This window comes from Anopheles merus, chromosome 3R, assembly GCF_017562075.2.
Source record: "Anopheles merus strain MAF chromosome 3R, AmerM5.1, whole genome shotgun sequence".
In the NCBI taxonomy this organism is placed as follows: Eukaryota; Metazoa; Arthropoda; class Insecta; order Diptera; family Culicidae; genus Anopheles; species Anopheles merus.
In genome coordinates, this window is record NC_054084.1 from 21,438,062 (window position 1) to 21,456,122 (window position 18,061).

Below are 18,061 nucleotides of genomic sequence, written 5' to 3' on the forward strand. Positions count from 1 at the left end.
TGGGAATGTTACACAGACCTTCAGATAGAGAGAAAAGGAGACAGCTCATGGGGCGGGAGAAGGGAAGGACAGCGGAGTATGTGAAGTGGGCATCGTTGTCATCAAATGTCCAACCTCTCGCTCTGCTCTGTCCCTCGCACCGAAACCGAAGGAGGACCGTTTGTTTGTGCGTGACACATATTTTTCACACTTTTTAAAATGTTTTATTTCGTCGTGCGTGTTGTGTGCGTTGTGTGGCTTACACTGCGTTGTTTATATGCGCAACATGCGTCCGCGCCAACTGCAGCATAAAGCAAACCACCCTCTCCCGAGTTACCCGAATTGCGAAGCTGCCGTTGTGAAGCAATTCCCCAAACGTGCCTGTGTGTTTGTGTGTTTACGTGTACGGGAAAGAGACAGAAGGGAAGATAGAAACTCTATTTCATGTGCGTTTGTGATGCGTTGCGCATTGCAGCGATTAAGAACCCGAACTACGCAAGAGAGTGCGATGGAGGAGAGTGTTTAGAACGGACGCGGACTGCAGCATATAGACCCGGGTTTCTTTATGGGCAGACTCACACACTTTGAAATGTGCGTGACCTACTTTTGCGCGAGCGATGCAACACGCACGGTGACGCACGCACCCACAAGGGAACGGAAGGGAAGGTCTTTGCTCAATGCATTGCCCTACATAATGGTTTCAACGACTATTCCTGGCCAGTTTCTATGTGTTTACGGTGGTGCTGTGTACACCACACAGTGCGCAATAGGAAAAAAGGCGAAGATTTGGGGGTCGCTCATCTGTAGGTTGGCCCCAAGATTGGTAATTCGTGCCAATGCACGAACCACCAGCAATGAGTGCCTGCTCAGTTCGAAGCTGTGAAGCAGGAAGAAGAAAAAAACACTTTCACTGGTCATTGGGGATGTAGGAGCGGACATCTTGGAGAGGAGATGAACGGTATGTTATGTTTAACAAGTTGCATCAAACGCACAAACTCCTCGGCTCTTGCAGTCTTGTGTCCAAACGCACAGCCCCAACAGGCTATGTATGTAAACAAGCACTTTTATGAGGTACTGCGGTAGTCGCCTCTGCTGTAGATGCGTTCCGTTGAATGAAAAGCACTGTGACGCAAGCGGAGCACGGGTTTATGCTACATTCGTAGCTATTTCGGAATGGATCCAATGTGTTTCAACAGTTTTATGGTGCACTTTTCACAACCTTATGATGCATGTGAATCATTCTGAATAATACTACAATAACAAGTATTTGGATGTTATTTGTTGCAATATTCTTTAAAAAGTTTAAATTTTATTTATAACTTATCATACTGATAAAGTACAATATTGACCACAATTAATACACTTGCAATCTCAGTCTTTTTGGACTAGAGAGTTTTTAAATATTTGTTTTACTTGTATAAAATATATTGCTTATTTTTGTTCGAAAGTCGGAGAAAGTCGATTTTGAAATATCAAATTTAACGTAAGGACGCTTTACTGATGACAAACGTCTTATAGATGTACAAATATAAATAGAATGAAACTAACAGCGTGAAAATAAGTCTAAAAAGGAAAAAAATATGAAAAATAAAGAAAGATAAACAAATGGAACAATAAAACGAACCAAAAAAAATGAACAAATAAGGAAAAACTAAATAAAATAATAAAAAAGTAATGAACCAACAAAGAAAAACGGAGTAATTTTAAATCAAAGTTCCGGAAATCATATTTTTCCCACATTCCAAGCTAAGAATGTTACTGTTATGTATTATGTTTCACAGTGACATGGCGCCATCTGCTCCGCACTACCAACCGTTTTCAAACGGTTGCTTCCAATGCGCGCTGCACCAATACACATTCCCCCATGCCTTCATGCAACAATGATTGTGCCGTTGATGTTGATGATGATGTCATCGGAAAGGCCCCCCCCCCCATACCGTATCACATTTTGGGGTGCTCAGTTTCAAGGTCTCCTGCGATGCTTCGTGCTTCAGACCCCATCCACTTCCCTATCCCACAACCACCTTGCACTGGGAAGCGGCACCAAACGTATAAACACCCTCCCAGAATTAGGTCGGAAATCGAATGCATTCTGGTGCGTGCACACACAAACACACAAACACACACATAACTGCGCCATCAAAATTCGTCGCGATGTCGGAAGGGCAAGAGGGGAAACGCGCGCATCGTAAAGGGTGGCCGAATTTCTCGCTTGCGCATGACCACATTATCAGAAAACCATGCTGCTCGCTGCCTGCATGCACTGGGCTTGTGTGGTTAGTTGCGTTGCGTGTGTGTGTGTATGCGTGTGTTTGTCTGCCACCAGTTCTAAGCGTTATTTATAGAGGCGTTGGTTTGGAGGAGCTGCCTGGTTCCCAGTGTTTTTGATGAAGTTTTTTGCTTGCTTTTTTTTTGCTTTCGGCACCGATGCATGGGCCTAAGTCGCATTTCTTGGAAGTACAGAAACACACAATCCTGCATTGAGGTTTGTGGGGAGGGGAGTGGGCGGGATGGAAGAGGGTAGTGTTTAAAGCTGGGTTGTAAAATTTCTTAGAATTCACGATAGCATTGCGGCCACACGATGCAACCAGAGTGGCGCGGTATAATGTGTGTGCGCGCGCGCGCGTCTGTGTGGCGGTGGCAAGATTAGACGCCCGAAAATAGGTCAGTCAGTCAGTGAAGCGGGCCAGCCATGTTAAATAGACTTGGTTTTGTGCGCCTCAACATCCATCCCACTAGTTGCAAACATAAACCATGTGGTGAGAAAAAGGGGAAGATGGATGAGAATGTATGAAAGTAGTCTGCGTTGCAGCTGCAATCAGTTTTTACGACTTTTTAGAAATGTATCACAGTTTAAAATATGTATTAGGATTGATTTGATTGAACCTTAAGATGCTCCGAATAACACTTCCTTGCACTGATCTCTCTATTGTCTTTTGCCTACTTGCAGGAACCGTATTCAACGCTCACAAGGTCATACTAGCGGCATGTTCGAAAAACTTTGCCGACCTATTTGAGCGGGCCCCGGTTGGCACCGGCCAGATATGCGTGATGCTGGAAGCGACCTCCGCCGACAACATGCACGCACTGCTCGAGTTTATGTACAAAGGCGAGGTGCATGTGTCACAGAAAGCGCTGGAAAGCTTTCTGAAGGCGGCTGAGAACTTGCAGGTAAGACACACGGCGGCATTGATTTGCGGTGTGAAGAAGGTGAATGTGAAGCTGTAATAACACCCGTCATTTGTTTTTACACAGGTCAAAGGACTCACCACCGAGCACGGTCGCTTTGCGAGCGCAAACGCCAGCCAACCGTCACAGTCGCCGTTCCACGGCCCACCGAACGATCTGCCATCACCTGCCATCCGGCGCCAGCAGCGCAACAGCCTCTCGTCCTCGCTGGAATCGATCAACCGAGCGGTGAAGCGGGAAACCGACAGCATAGTCGGCAGTGCCAGCAGCGGTGGCAACGGATCGAGCCACGGCAGTGGTGGCGGTGCTGGTGCCGGCGGTGCCACGGGCAATGCGGGCAGTGGGGCCGATCGGGGCAGCGGTAACGATCGCGGCAATCGCGGCAACGATCGAGGCGGTGAGAGTGGAGGTGTTGGAGGAGGTGGTGGTGGTGGTGGTGGCGGAGGAGGAGGCGGCGGTGGCGGAAACACACCGGCCTCTAGCTTCTCCCCGTACCTGCAACCGTCGTCCTATCTGCCCGGATCGTACGAGAACCGCAAACGATCGCTGCGAAGTCCGTTCTACGAGCATCAGGAGGCGACGCGGGACAGCGTGTTGCGGGACGGGAAGGCAAGCGCAGGCAATGGCAGCCCGGTCAGTGGCAGCAAAAACTATCGACCGTCCAGCAGTGGCTCATCGGCGACGCCGACGGAGGCGGACACCATACACACGGATCGGGATTCACCGCAACAGTCCAAGTGAGTATCGAGATTCGATGGGGAGCAGTGAAGGGATGCACAGTTAATGGGCTAAATCGTGCTTCCTTGTTGTTGCAGTCGGTACGAAAATCATAGTCCCAGCACAACCCATGGCCACGGAAACGGACCGGTATCGTCTAACACGATGGACCGCGAGGAACGCAACGATCACAACGGCTCGGTGGATCACAAAGTGAAACACGAAAGTCGGGAAGGCAACGAGGTACGTGTTGCAGCTGCATTGCCCTCCGTGCGCTTTCTCCCAAAAATATACATTGCTTTGACGCTCTTTGTAGGCTGGCGCGGAAGATCTGCGCGTCAAGATGGAAATGCGACCGATACAGTCCCCGCTCCGATCGTCGGCCCCGTCCACACCGACGACACCGATCGGCTTCATCAACGTGAAGGGCGGGCTGGAGGCGGCGATACCGTCCGTCGACATGTTGGGCATGATCAGCACACCGCGAGAGAGCGTCACGACGGCAGATGGTAAGTTTGGGCGGTGCGGGGAGCTTGTTGTTGTTGTGCTTTATTTCGGCGTTTGCACTTTCGCGCCCGAAAGAGCGGACACGGATTTCACTGATTCGAAGGTTTACTGTGCGTTCCAGGCAAAAAGCTACAGTGCCCGCTGTGCGACCGGCAGTACGGCTACGAGACGAACCTGCGGGCGCACATACGCCAGCGGCATCAGGGAATACGCGTGCCATGCCCGTACTGTAGTCGAACGTTCACCCGCAACAACACGGTCAGAAGGCACATCGCCCGGGAGCACAAGCAGCAGACGCAGTTCATGCCGAGCCAGCTGCACAGCTAAGTGCGCCAAGCCCCGCTGTAGGACGTCGAATTTGCTGCTGCCCGGTCCTGTCTCTTTCCTCCTCTCTCCCACCTGATCCCCGAGGAACGTTTTTTCCCAAATCTCCTTTCACCCCATCCCCCCCCCCCCTCGTCCTCCGTGGCCCAGTTGTGCGGATCATCCGTCACTCGATCGGCCGTGCTGATTGGACCGTTGTTGTTCCTATAACATTAGTAAAAAACGAATTGTTGCATTGTCGCATTTGTAGCCATACCTCAGAGTCCCGTTCGCCTTTGAACGCCATCCAAAGATATCGATACCGTGCGGAGGCCGCGGAAGAGCCGGGCTCGCCCGCCCGCTTTCCCTGTTGTACATCGGCAGCCATGATGGAGCAGCACTCCAGCGAGACACACCTGTTGTGTTGTGTTGCCGAATAGCAGGGAGTTTCGTTTTTGATTTCCATCGTCAGCATTAGCGTCATCAATGTACGAGCCGTAGCCGTTTGGTGAGCAGTAGCCGCATCATTTAGTTGGGGTAGCTGCTTCCAATGTAAGATGGTACAATATGCTGTAACAGCGATCGCATGATCACATCAGATATGGGACTCGATGTTAGAAGAGAGAATGTATCCACAATATCAGCTGAATTAAACATTTGCAAGATGAGGTCGATTGTTTCTCGGGCAGTGTGCGATGGGTGCATCTCATCGGAATAGTTAAGCGGGGGAAGAGACGTCCGTACGTATCCTGTTTACGTATGCGATGAACGATTTGCAAGAAGGTGAAGGTGAAAGCTAAGCTATAATAACTTGAAATGGATTTGTAGAACACTGATTGGAGTGAACGGACGCCGTATACATAGTTTTGAATTCACATCTAGAAAACCCAGAACTCATCGGACCTACTAACTGCTGGAACCTTCCGATACTGGAAATATGAACTACATAGGAAAGACAATTTATTTAAATAGCAACAGTGAAATTCAATTTGTTTACTGCTAAAGAGTAACCGGAGTACTCGCTCGCCTTATGAATTCGAATCAATAATTTTTTTTTCATTTTTGTACCTCTATTTTCTTCACACCTCCATTAACATCGGGTATACGCTGTCACAAAACCCCGATTTCATAGAAAAAAAAAAACAAAATCAACTAGCATCCTCTATAACTGCAACATTGATTTTCTTTACCACTCTGCAACAAGCCAGCAATGGTGGACACAACAATAGCTTTAATTTGCCAGTATTTGGCAACTTGTCGACAGACTACCGATGTTCCGCGGATGAGGCGAACACACCTCATCCTCCTCCTCACACGCACGTTTGCACATGCAGAGCAGCGACATGCTTTAATTTTTGCAACATCTATAACTCAGCAAATACAATCACCACAAGTGTCATTAATCATCAATTAACTTGAATGTGGAGGATCGTTTCTCTTTCTACGAGACCGATTAAGTGGAAACCCCAACCAGAGGTTACTAACAAGAATCTTGCTTACGTTGCCCATACACACACACACATACACATATAAACACACAAACACAGAGCCACAGACAGTAACGATGAACCTTTACCGACATACATATAGATAGAACGAGAGGAAGGAAGAAGGTAGAGTAATAGAAAATAATAGATGATAGAAGCTTACTATTTTGTTTATGTTTTACTTGTTTTGTTTCCTAATTAAAACTCACTATATAGAACACACCAACGGCCACACACACACGGCAATTGTATTTGTTGTTGTTGTTGTTGTTGGTTGTTGTTTTATGTACTCTAGTATCAGATTTGCATTTCCTTTGAAATGGCGAACGACTCACTTCATACGATTACCGATTGTTTGATTTCGATTGTTTCGTCGTTTCGCTTTTTGAATAGTGGTTTAGTTTTTGAACCCTCTCTCCGCTCTCCCAGCAGCAAGGGGGTTGTTTGATAAGGGGTGTGTGGGTTAAAGGGGGAATGTACGAAGATCGAAGAATTGGAAGTACACATTACACAGTAACAATGTACATGGATATCTTAAATCTTGTAATAGTATCATATATAATTTAACAAGGAACAACAAAACAACGCAATGTGGGAGGGGGTGTGGGAGAGGTAAAGCATACTTTTTTAATGAATAATACACATGTACCTGCTGATAAAGAAATAGGGAATCAGATATAGGAGAGTTGAAATCGATAGCTTAATGAGAAATATTTAACTATGCATATATATGAAAGTATATTTAAACCTAATCTACAAAACCCACATTACAACACACATGTACTTGAAGAAGAAGAAGAAGAAGAAGAAGAAGGACAGAAGTGGTCAGGCGGCCAATGCCGGAAGGGGGTAATGCCCGGCTGGCTGGCAGCTGGTAGTGGCAAAGTTGTGTGGCTGAACAGTGTGAGACGCAAAAGACATTTAATCCTTTCAGGTGGACGCCTTTCGCCTGACAATGACGACGAGACGATGACGATGACGCGCGATCGCGCATTACTCGCCATTACCAATCTGGCACGAGTCTCAATCAAATATCGTGCGATAGCGATTAACAATTAATTCATGCAAGGAGAAGATTCTTCCGCCTATAGGGGATGGCTGACCCACTTTGGTTAGTGGTGGCGGCCACGGCCTACAGCGGAGGGATCTTTTGCCCAACAACAACCAATTCTTCAATAGAAGAGCAAACCTAATGGAACAACATGCAATGGAAACTTGGTGCCTATTAAATAGACGATTCTAGTTTAAACAGTACTCTTACTAATAGTAATATTTCCGCAACTACTGCTACTACTTCCTCTATGAATGGTTATAGTACTTCCTCCGATCGTACAATACAGGTGCGTTTTTTTATCGTTTTCTGCGACATCTTAAATGACATGCATCTATAATTTCATACTATTGCCATCATCCCCGCCTAACCCCGTAACTCACTACAATAGATAAACGGAACCATTAAAATGATCTCATTTTTATAGCAATTACTGATTTAGTTACCACTATTTATCCCATCCCCGCAATTCTAGATGTCCTTCTCTAGCAATATCAAAGAAAATACCGTTCCCATACTTAATTCTTCGCGCGTCTCGTTTCACCACCCCGGCCATTTGGTCCATTTTCACTGCAGTAAGAGTGGTCAGATTCTACCAATCCTTTTCAAGTTATTAGCCGAAGTTGTTCAGCACACGTACTATCGGGCTTCGGTTCTCCGGTTTTACGGGGCACGGAGCATTCGTCTCATGCTGGACAAATTGGACGCGAGAGTGGGGAAGAAGATCTTGCACGGGAGAGAAACAAAGAAACAATCCAATCTCAATCGTTAACACATAACAAACGCACGCACACAAAGAGCAGCAACATTCGACGTGAGCGTCACGTGTGTGTGTGTGTGAGTGTGTTGTGACGTGTGACAAGAAAAAGTGTGTTGAGCACACGGTGCCAGCTGAAGTAGTTAAAATGTGAACGTTGCCGTGAGCACGTTAAGAAGAGCCTTTGCATAATGTGCGTTACAAAGTAGAGGCAAGCGAACGCATGAGCTAGACAATTGGATGAAGAAAGGTAATTGCAGTGTTTAATTGGTGCAAATATGTTTAACGTGTAATAGCAATACCAAGCCGGAAGAACGAACAAAACACGAAATATGTGCGCCGAGAGCATTCGTTTTCAGCATGGGTGGAGTTCCGCATGATTTTCTGTATAATTTGTATTGTTTTTTTAAAGAGCTACCATTTTTACCGTTATAAACAAACAACCGAAGTTACCGAAGCAACATGAAAATACCGGAAGGTACATTAGAGAGGCAAAACAGTAATTGAAAAGATGCTATCAATGTTTGCTATATTATACCGTAGTATAACACACAGAGAGAATTTTATTTTGTGTTTTTTTTTCTTTTAGTTTTGTTTTTCGCATACAATAGCTTTAGTAAGGAGTTTTGTTTGATGAGTTTTCTCATGCTTTCGTTTGGACCACGGTAAACCCGTGATGCGGAGGCAAGTGTTTTTGTTTCCATTCGAGCGAATTAGTTTTACGTACCAAACTCCTGGGACACACCCACTGAACATGAAAAGAATATGCGCGAAACAAGTAAATATGCTTCCCTCGGAACCCTTCCCTTAAGTATGACGTCAAACGCTTAACAATGAAATAGAATCCGTTAGTTCAATTTTTAAAGAAGAATCAATATAGTTAAACACAGTCTCACAGTTGAGGAAACGGTGATCGGTCATCACCGGTATTGATAATAGTTGTAATAAGCACACACGAGTACCCGAACGCGGGTAAGCGACCGCAATAAGACAAATCTGAACGCAGCAGCAGCAGCAGCACCAGCAACCCCGCCGCTAACGCCGGGCTGTGGTGCGTGTGCTTGCCACCAAGCAGAATTGTGTTTCTTGTTAAAAACAAATAGCCTGTTTCTGTTTCTAGTGCTACAAACTGTACTGTTTGATTTTTTGAATGCACATTTGTCCCTTATCCTTATAAAACTGTTTACTCAACCTGTTATAAACAAAACGTAACATGAGGAGGAGCTATAGGTATAATCAAAGATATCAAACGTTTGATATTTGCAAGCAATTTACATGCAGACGAAAGACAACTGCCAATGAAAACGGGTCTATTTTTTCCGCTGAGTCGCATTTCACCGTGCGCAGCACCACCGTACGTATATTAAAAGAAATGGTAATTTTGTTTTGTTTTTATACACTTGTCTTAACGACAACACACACCGCTAGGTATTATTCGTTTTTATTGTATGGTGTAAAAGTTTTACTTCTTTTGAGTTTTTCATCCATTTACACACACAATCTGTACAACTGGTTTCTTCCAAAGCGAAATGCGTAGCAAAACAAAAAACAAAAACAAAACTAAGATTAGTCGTGATGATATAACAGAGAGAAAGAAGTAAAACACACAAAAACATGGAAACGAAACTCGAAACATTAAAGAAGAAAAAAGAAACATTAACCCCCTATACACCAGCGACATAACATAAGCCGAACATAAATGAAAGCAAAATAGATAAAAAAGAAAGAGAACGAGGCAGAGAGAACGAGAGGATGGAAAATACATAAAATAATAATAATAACGTAGAAATATGAACACGAATGAAAACAAAAAGAATGAACACTGAAATCAACTACCTCCACACGTACTGTAGAAATAGTGAAATAGAGTGCGTTTAGCAGTAAACGCCATTTTATGTTAATTTTTAAATAGCTCTTGATTTTAAGCAATAAGGCAACGTAATAGTCAAAATCAATAATTATTACGTACTTCTTCAAAGACATTTACAAATCAGGTATAAAATACAATGCAAGAATAAACGACAGCAACAGTAGAGCGACAGGCGGCGACGCGTCTGGAAGGTGATGCAAAAACAGCAGTTAAAGATGCACATGAAAGGCGAAACTATATAACAAGATATATTTTCAGTGTGTAGTAGTAACACACACACAACATCCCCTGCCATCAGCCCATCTTAAGAGTAGCATTTACTTTTAACACCCAACACACTATCCACAGCAGTTTGGCATATGTTTTCAGCAAAAGAAAGAGAACCAAAACATTAACAGTTGAAAAGCTCGGAAGAACAAAAGCAATTTTATTATTTCGATTTCGTTTTGCAAAGCACATTATTTGCTGAGAATAAAAAAAAACACAATCGTTTGGACAAACAAAACTATATGTCAAGGCTGCTAGAAAACCCAGTAGGAGAGAGAAAACTAAAGATGTCAAAATTTCGTTTTGGCACGATGGAATGGATAAACATGTTTTGGCTGGCACTAAAAGCTCGTATCTATGGAAAATCTACATAAGTAAGTCACTACCAGTTGGCGAAAGATAAAGAGAGAAAGGAAAAAGGCAAACGGTTTGGCAAAAGGATAAAATTAAAAATCATAACAGAAGCATAACACACACTGCACGGCGATACCCCCTTTTTTAACATGATGCACACAATCGAGGAAGCAGATGAGAGAACAAGATTTGGGCGGCAAAATTAACGACATAGAAGCGTGTGACAGGAAGGAACAAATGGAACATGAGCCATGGAACGAGTGGAAAAATTGAATGAATGCAAAATTGCTAATGAAGCGTTTTGGAAATGATGCGAACATGATAAAAAGCAAGCTAAAAAAGAACTTCTAAATTAACGAAAGCAAATAATGTTGATAAACAAACAAAAGAAACAAAAAACGTAACACATATTCGATTGCATGCGAAAAGGAATGGCGTAGTAAGTGCGAGCACTTTAAAACATTAGCTATTAAGCCACTTCCCCCCGACGACGGCCATGCGTCAAAAGGTAGGACGGAATAATCTCATGTAAATAGAGGTAAATTTACTCGCGTAAATTTGCACCGTGCAGCGCGAAACCGATGGGCAAGTGTGCGACTGCGCGGCTGGCGCTACGGAAGGGATGAAGCTCACGTTCTCGTCGCTCGAGGGCCCGCATGATTTGATCGTCATCATCCAGTACAACTTAACAAGAAAATAAAAAGAGGGGAAAAAATCAAGAGAAACGGAAGCAAATGCAGAAGCTATAAAATAGCTTGAAGAATAAAATTTAATGAAATTAAATTTTGGCAGTAAAGAGAATGCAGGATAATGGGTTTTAGATGTTAGGTGGCATAGGTCAGCGCAAATCCTCTGAACTAACTGCGAGAGGTGGTAGAACGTGAACAAACATTAAAAAAAGCAAGCAAAAACGCTAATTGTACTGTGGAAGCAAAATTTAGTCAGTGATGTACATTTAGAGAGCAAAAAATGGAAAGCCATGAAAGCAACACGTTTGCTCGTGGTGGGTTATTATGTGTACACGGGTGTTTGGTAAATGATAGACGGCGAAGAAGATTTCGAACCTTCAGAAACACCTGCACACCCCCAACACATGACAGTGGTTCAATTTCGATAATACGTACGGAAAAATGTACACAAGGAAGATATATAATATGCATCATGGACATGAAGATTGTTGGTATAAATACAGCAAAAAAAAAAAGAGAAAGAGAGCAGCACTTTTCCCCTTTTTTGGCAAATTGATGTAGAAAAGAAAATGAAGCAAGAAAAATGATATGTAAAACGGTGTAAGAGAAATCTCAACACACATCTGTAAGCGACGTGTTTTTGTTGGGTATCTCTGAAGCTAAATTGTACATACAAAAAAAATAATATGTGAAAAATTTAACGTTTTTGGAAACAGTAGAATTGTGTAAATTCCTAATGTTTGGCGCAAAAATGAAAAACAAAGCAACAAGAAATAAAAAGTGCGTACAATGCGTTTCGGTGAATATAAAAAAAAACAAAAACAAATACGAAAAAACGACAAAATTGAGTTCTGAAGCAAAAGTAAGAAAACAAAACAGAAGGAAACGACAAACTACTTTGTCGATGTGTAACTGAAGAAAAATACAGCAACACACAAACAAAACACTCAGTCCGTGAGAGAGAGAGAGAGAGAGAGAGAGAGAAAGAGAGAGAGAGAGAGAGAGAGAGAGAGAGAGAGAGAGAGAGAGAGAGAGAGAGAGAGAGAGAGAGAGCTCGTGATCCGTGCGAAGCGAATCCTGTCGTCAACCTAACAACAACAAATGGAAATGAAAAGCGACAGTAATTTAATTATTGTTTGTGTTTTTTTTGCGACAGTGTCTGTGTGTATGTGTGGATTGACTTTTCCGTCAACGGAACGTTGTTTGTTTGGCACAGCAAAAGCATAAGCGACAAAGAGCGAGCGCTTCAAACCAACATTGGCTAATATATCCCCCCTTTTGGCAACTATTCACGAAAAAATTTAAAATAAGTAAATTTAGTTAGAACAAGGTAAAAAGTAACATAAAAGTAACAAACGTTTAGGCAATACCACAAAAAAACGAAAGTTTTTTTTTTTCAAAATTATTAAGAAAAATTTCTAAACAAAATTCTAAATTCAATTTATGAACGAGAAAAAAGAAGGAGAAAGAGGTAAAGAGAAAGAGTGGAAGAGAAGCGAAAAGAAAAGTATAAACAAATAATGTTTTCGTTGCTGTTTTTTTTTTTTTTTTGTTGACGCTGGTACGGATACCGACAGATAACAGAAAGAGAGATGGAAGAAGAGTAGAGAGCGATATTTCAATGTAAGCTGGGTTAAATGCAAAACGTTTAGGCAATTAAGTATCACAAAACACAAAATTCTGCAGGTATATAACTAATGTATTCGATAACTGTAAAGTGTAAAACTGAGTGTGAGTTTGTTGTTCTGTTTTTTCCTTTTCCAAATTCAAACATGATGCTTATCATTAGAATCCTTATTATTGTAAAATCAACCGTTTGCGCAAGTAGGTTTGTGTGTGTGTGTGTGTGCGCGCGGGTGTGCAAACATTAGCACTAATTCCGTTAGTTGCGTTTTTCGGGTTTGAAGAGACGAACTAACGAAATGAACCTTTCTTCTTTGGATTTTCAAACATTTGGTCGCTTTTTTGGATACATGTGATAGCGGAAATCCACCACAGCAAGATGATGATTGAGCAGTTCTACCTATCTAACCCTATGGGATAGATTTGGCGCCCCGGGAAAGCTAGCACAATCGGCAAGAGATACCCTTAACCACACCACAACATCGCATTGTTTTTGTGCCTGTATTGCGTCACATTTGAGTATGTGAGATTTTGTTAAATGATCAGTTTTTATGATGTCCTTTTAAAAATATAATTTTGTTTTCCTTTTTTCACGTTTTTTTTTAAATATATTTTCAACTCACAATAGCCTCAGGGGACTATTGTGTGCACCATTCGGTTGTGTGTTTCGACCCTTACTTGCAAAATCTAATCGAGTAGAAGAAGCTTCCCATAAAAGCAATAAACTTCCAACAGGCTACGTTTGGAAACATTGTTTTCACTAAAAGATACACAGATTGAAACAACTACAAAAACCATAATCCCGACGATAAGCGTAGACACGATCGAAGCACGATCAAAGCGTAAAGTGTAACTATTGATAAGACGAGACACGAGCAAGGAAGAAGGAAAAAAACTCAGCTAGTCACAAGTGCAACACACTCAGGTACAATAAAAATGTAACGAAACATTGTAGAATTATTTAGCATGTATAAACAGCAAACTGAAACAAAAGATATGCAATCAGCTGCTCGCTCGATTGCGCGACGCAGTAGTAGCGTCTAAGCGAGCAGTAGCGCACCCTGCATAGTAATAGTCACTTAATGCAAAAAAAACGAGGAAAATTGATAATGCAAGAGAAGGATATAAATCGAAGCATTTTCGTATTTTTTGTTTTTTTCATTTACGTGGCATTTATACTATTGTTTTTTTTTCGTATTTTTTTAGTTCGACAGTTCCTCTCAGGAAACCCACAGCGTGTACCGATCGTTGTGTTTAAAATAAGTTGTGGTGTTTGATTTCTATGTTGTGTATGCATTACTTTTTTTGGTTATTGCCACTGCAGCTCTTTCCTGAGACGCAGAGAAAGAGAAAGAAAGAGGGCGCAAAAGCATACAGGCGAGCGAAAAGGAAAAGGAAAATACATGTTTGCGATTAAGGAAAACAAAATGGGCAAAATTATCTTTAGGTTTTATAATACTACTACTTCTACAACTACTACTACTACTACTACTATCTAGCACGTAGTGTGAGATGACGATATACTTAAAAATTGAAAAAGGGAGCTGTACCCATGTTTGTAACAAAGTTGTAAAAAAGAGAAGGAAGAAAAAACGCGTTACGATATGTTACGATAGGAGTACGAAACACGGCTAGCCCCGTGGTAAAGAGATACGTAAAAGTTATGGTTTGTCAGTTTCAGCGCTACTTTTTGCCATTTGCGTTTTGTTCGGGTTTAGAGTCTGTTCTGTTGCATGTGAAACACTGTCGATCTTACAGATCGGGTGATGACAAGAGATACGAGATACGATAACGGACGGAGGTGAACAGCAGCTGCGCTAAATACACAGTGAAAACCAAAACCACTGATGAGATACGACATACAAGAGATACGGAAGTGAAAAATTCAAAATTCTTCAAAACCAACTGAACAACAACCTTACAACAACAAAAAAACAACTCAATCTGCTTCGACTACACAATAGTTTGTGTGTGAAAGCCCATTTTAAAACCATACCATACAACGCGTATACTTTTGGAATACTGTTTTTGGATTGCTTTTCGCGTACACCCCATTAATACTGACTTATCTCTACATCAATGTATACCAAAAACAAAAAAACAAAAATGCAAAAAACCACACAAAGTAGCTATCCTATTTCATACGTGAAGCCGTAAAGGTAAAGGATGAAGCAAACAACACTGAAGAACAGGACGATGATAGATGGCGGTGTGTCACTGTGCCATTAAGGGGACTGCAGTTTGGAGACGAGAGTTTCACTATTGCCCAAGGCAATCATCGATCGAGGCTAATTACACGCTATACACATACACACACACATACCACCATTCGAGGCTAGAAGACACAGGCAGAATGAGGCTTTTCGAAGTAAAAACACAACCTAGAAACTGGTTACATACGAGAGAGGGCTTTAGTCCGGAAATTGCAGTCCTTGCAGCACCTTGTGACACACTGTCCCATCACAGGATAATAGTAAACCCAGGCAACAGAACCATAAGGTGTAAATATGTACGCTCCTCTTTCGTCACGTTTTGCTGTCTTCGCGCAATCAGCCTGTCAGATGCGTCGTGCGCGCGTGTACCTGCTGCGCCAGTGCGACATGCATGCGCGATGCATGGAAGGAATGAGACGCGCAGAAAAAAGAAAACATGATCGGTTGAGCGGGCTAAGATCCCTATACGCAATAAGCTAGTCTAATATAGTTTCTTTCTTTTTCTTCAAATGCTGGCGACCCGCGTGTCGTCAAGCGTGATGTAAAATGAAGTGTGAACGCGGTACGCAATGGGGGAAAGGCAGGTATAAGCTTCTCTTGCGTTCAAAGGGAAAGGAAAGAGTTTGAGAGATGGTTGTGTCAACCGTGTTTGCGTGCAATGGTTTACGGTGGTGGTGGATACACTGTAGATTTTCATGGGAACGCCAACCGAAGAGACTGTTATTTATTGTTACCTCAATAGACGTTAATGTGGGAAGCGGGTGTGTTTTGTGTGTAATGGCAATGCAATAATGTGTAGGAAGTCTAGCTTGTATTCATGTTTACTATTATTGCCCCATTGTTTTTGTTTATTAAATCTTTTGAGTTAGTATTTCTCCCGTGCTGCGTTAAGTGTCAGACGCACGGGTGCGCTCATAGGGACACTTGCCGCAAACCAATAGAGTTACAACAAGAACCACCATCACCAACCATTTACCGCTCACAAACTATTGCCCCGAGCTAGGCAATCTTCTATGCTTTTCCGAATTTTCCCCTGAACCCTGAACTTTCCTCCTTTCCACCTCGGTCCGCGTTACACCTTCAGAAAGGCCTTAATAAGAGAAATACCGGAACAGTAGTAGCAGTTAAGCACAGTATTCTGAATGTTACATTATTACGTTTATTGATTGTGTGCCGGGTCTGTCCACTGCTTCCCCCCACCATCATTCTCTCTATTGCAAGCGAGAAGGGGAGGGAAACAAAATGTTTGGATCCGCACAGCACAGATCCGTTTATTTTTCTTCTTCTTTCACGTACCAGAGAGATTGCAATGTGGTATACCGAACGTAATGTACCGTTAAAGATTATATACACGAAGTAATATAGCAACGAGCAACTGTGAGCTGAAGTAGTATCACCGTGTGCAGAGAGCAGAAGAGAAAGAGAGAGGAAGCGACGAGTGGCGTAAAACAAATCGATAAATACAGTTTTTTGCAGTTATAAGTTGTCACTTAGTGTGAGCCAACTGAAACAGATAATTTATTTATTTAAATGTTCAGCATACATACATACATAAACTCTTTCGAAAAGAGCCAGAACGTATACAAAGCAAGTAATAGCAGAAACAAACCAACAGTACGCAATAGACAGCGGATAATGATTTGCAACTGGAACTGGGAAAACGAAATGAAAAACAAAACAACAGCAAATCAACAATAATACTGCAAACATAAACCAAGCCAGCTCGAGAACAAACACTATTTACAGTTGATCACAACCATAGCAAATATACAACAGGTAGCAGAGGATGATAGGAACCAAGATCACAGGACACAGGATAGCAATACAAAACCAGTACCCTTTTACAGTACTGGGCACGACAGCGTTCGCGTTCTGGTAAACGTAACCGAGGCGCGTTTGCAAATTGGTTTATAATATAATTCTTTGCCGTTAGTTATGTGTTACTTGCTTCACACCAAGCCCGTTAGTTGAAGGGTAACACAGCAGGACTTAAAAGAATTACCTTCAGACACACACACATGCGTGAAAACGTAGAAAAGGAATGAACAAAGATCGGACAGTTTGACGATGAAGCAGCGAAAAGGTAAGCGAGAAGTAATAGCGAGTTATCGATTCTTGCATTGATCGTACCGTCTTTTTTGTTGTTGTTGCAAACTCACATGGCATTGGGTGTAACAATTAGCATGCAAGTAGCGTTTGAAAAGGGCGTATCGATTTGCTCGAAAGAAGATCTGAACCGGTTTTGGCCGCACGACCACAAAATAGTTGTGTAAAACTCATACATTTATTCTGCAGGGAAACTTTCTTTTGATTCGAATGAACACTATCAGGCCCTCCCCCCTTTAACTAACTACTACTACTAGCTCCATAAAGTCATCCATATCAATAGTCGCGGAGGGGAAAGGTTGAAAGCCCAAGCCCTTCGTGCAAACACTTGCAAACAGACCAATTTTGGTTCACGGTACCTCATTTAATTTTAATAGTGTTGTAAGCAAAAGCCATTGATTGCGATTCGCATCAAACGCAAAACAGAAGGAAACGATTATCACGAGACCGATGTGAATGATTTGTGGCCCGCGTGGCGTTCCCGCGTGGCGACCCAAGACCACACAAACACAGAATCCCACCGTTTTAACATTTAACGTAACAACGCCTAGCTTTTAACCTAAAACTAGTTTAAACATCTACAACACCACCAACCGACCTTCCCATTTTCTGTTTTCATGAAGCGCATTCAGAGCAGGCAGAGTATGTTCAACATATGTATCATTTTCTCGCTTTAAGCTTTACCCTCCCAGTTGTTTGATGAATAATTTTTCTTTCTTTTAAACTTCCACTCTTTTCGTATCGATTGCTACAACAAACAGCACATTTTGCTAGCGAATATACATCCAACACGAATGCCGATTGGAAGTTGCAATGCATAAACGCCTACCAACCATCAAAACATTTCGGCTAAATATATATAATCTTGACAAAATTTAAGTATAGCAAACTCCAACTAAACGCTAACCGTGGTCGAGCTGTGGTCGAGCTTGAAGTAAAGCTTCAATCC

At 42.5% G+C, this 18,061-nt stretch overlaps 2 protein-coding genes across 10 annotated transcripts in view; one reads left to right on the plus strand and one right to left on the minus strand.

Annotated features, from left to right (window-relative positions):
* LOC121595480 (zinc finger protein chinmo) overlaps positions 1 to 12,265 on the plus strand; it is a 47,262-nt gene extending 34,997 nt beyond the window's left edge. The window contains exons 2-6 of one of the 2 annotated variants that reach the window (XM_041919503.1): positions 2,930 to 3,150; positions 3,235 to 3,905; positions 3,984 to 4,128; positions 4,202 to 4,394; positions 4,496 to 12,265. In XM_041919503.1, the coding sequence (XP_041775437.1) occupies positions 2,930 to 3,150; positions 3,235 to 3,905; positions 3,984 to 4,128; positions 4,202 to 4,394; positions 4,496 to 4,719 (1,454 nt within the window). In that variant the 3' untranslated portion in view covers positions 4,720 to 12,265. The remainder of the gene's footprint in view (positions 1 to 2,929; positions 3,151 to 3,234; positions 3,906 to 3,983; positions 4,129 to 4,201; positions 4,395 to 4,495) is intronic. The other variant, XM_041919504.1, reaches the window with a different exon arrangement.
* Positions 1 to 18,061, minus strand: part of LOC121595479 — a 61,966-nt gene that overhangs the window by 34,888 nt on the left and 9,017 nt on the right. The gene's annotated exons all lie outside the window — the stretch shown is intronic.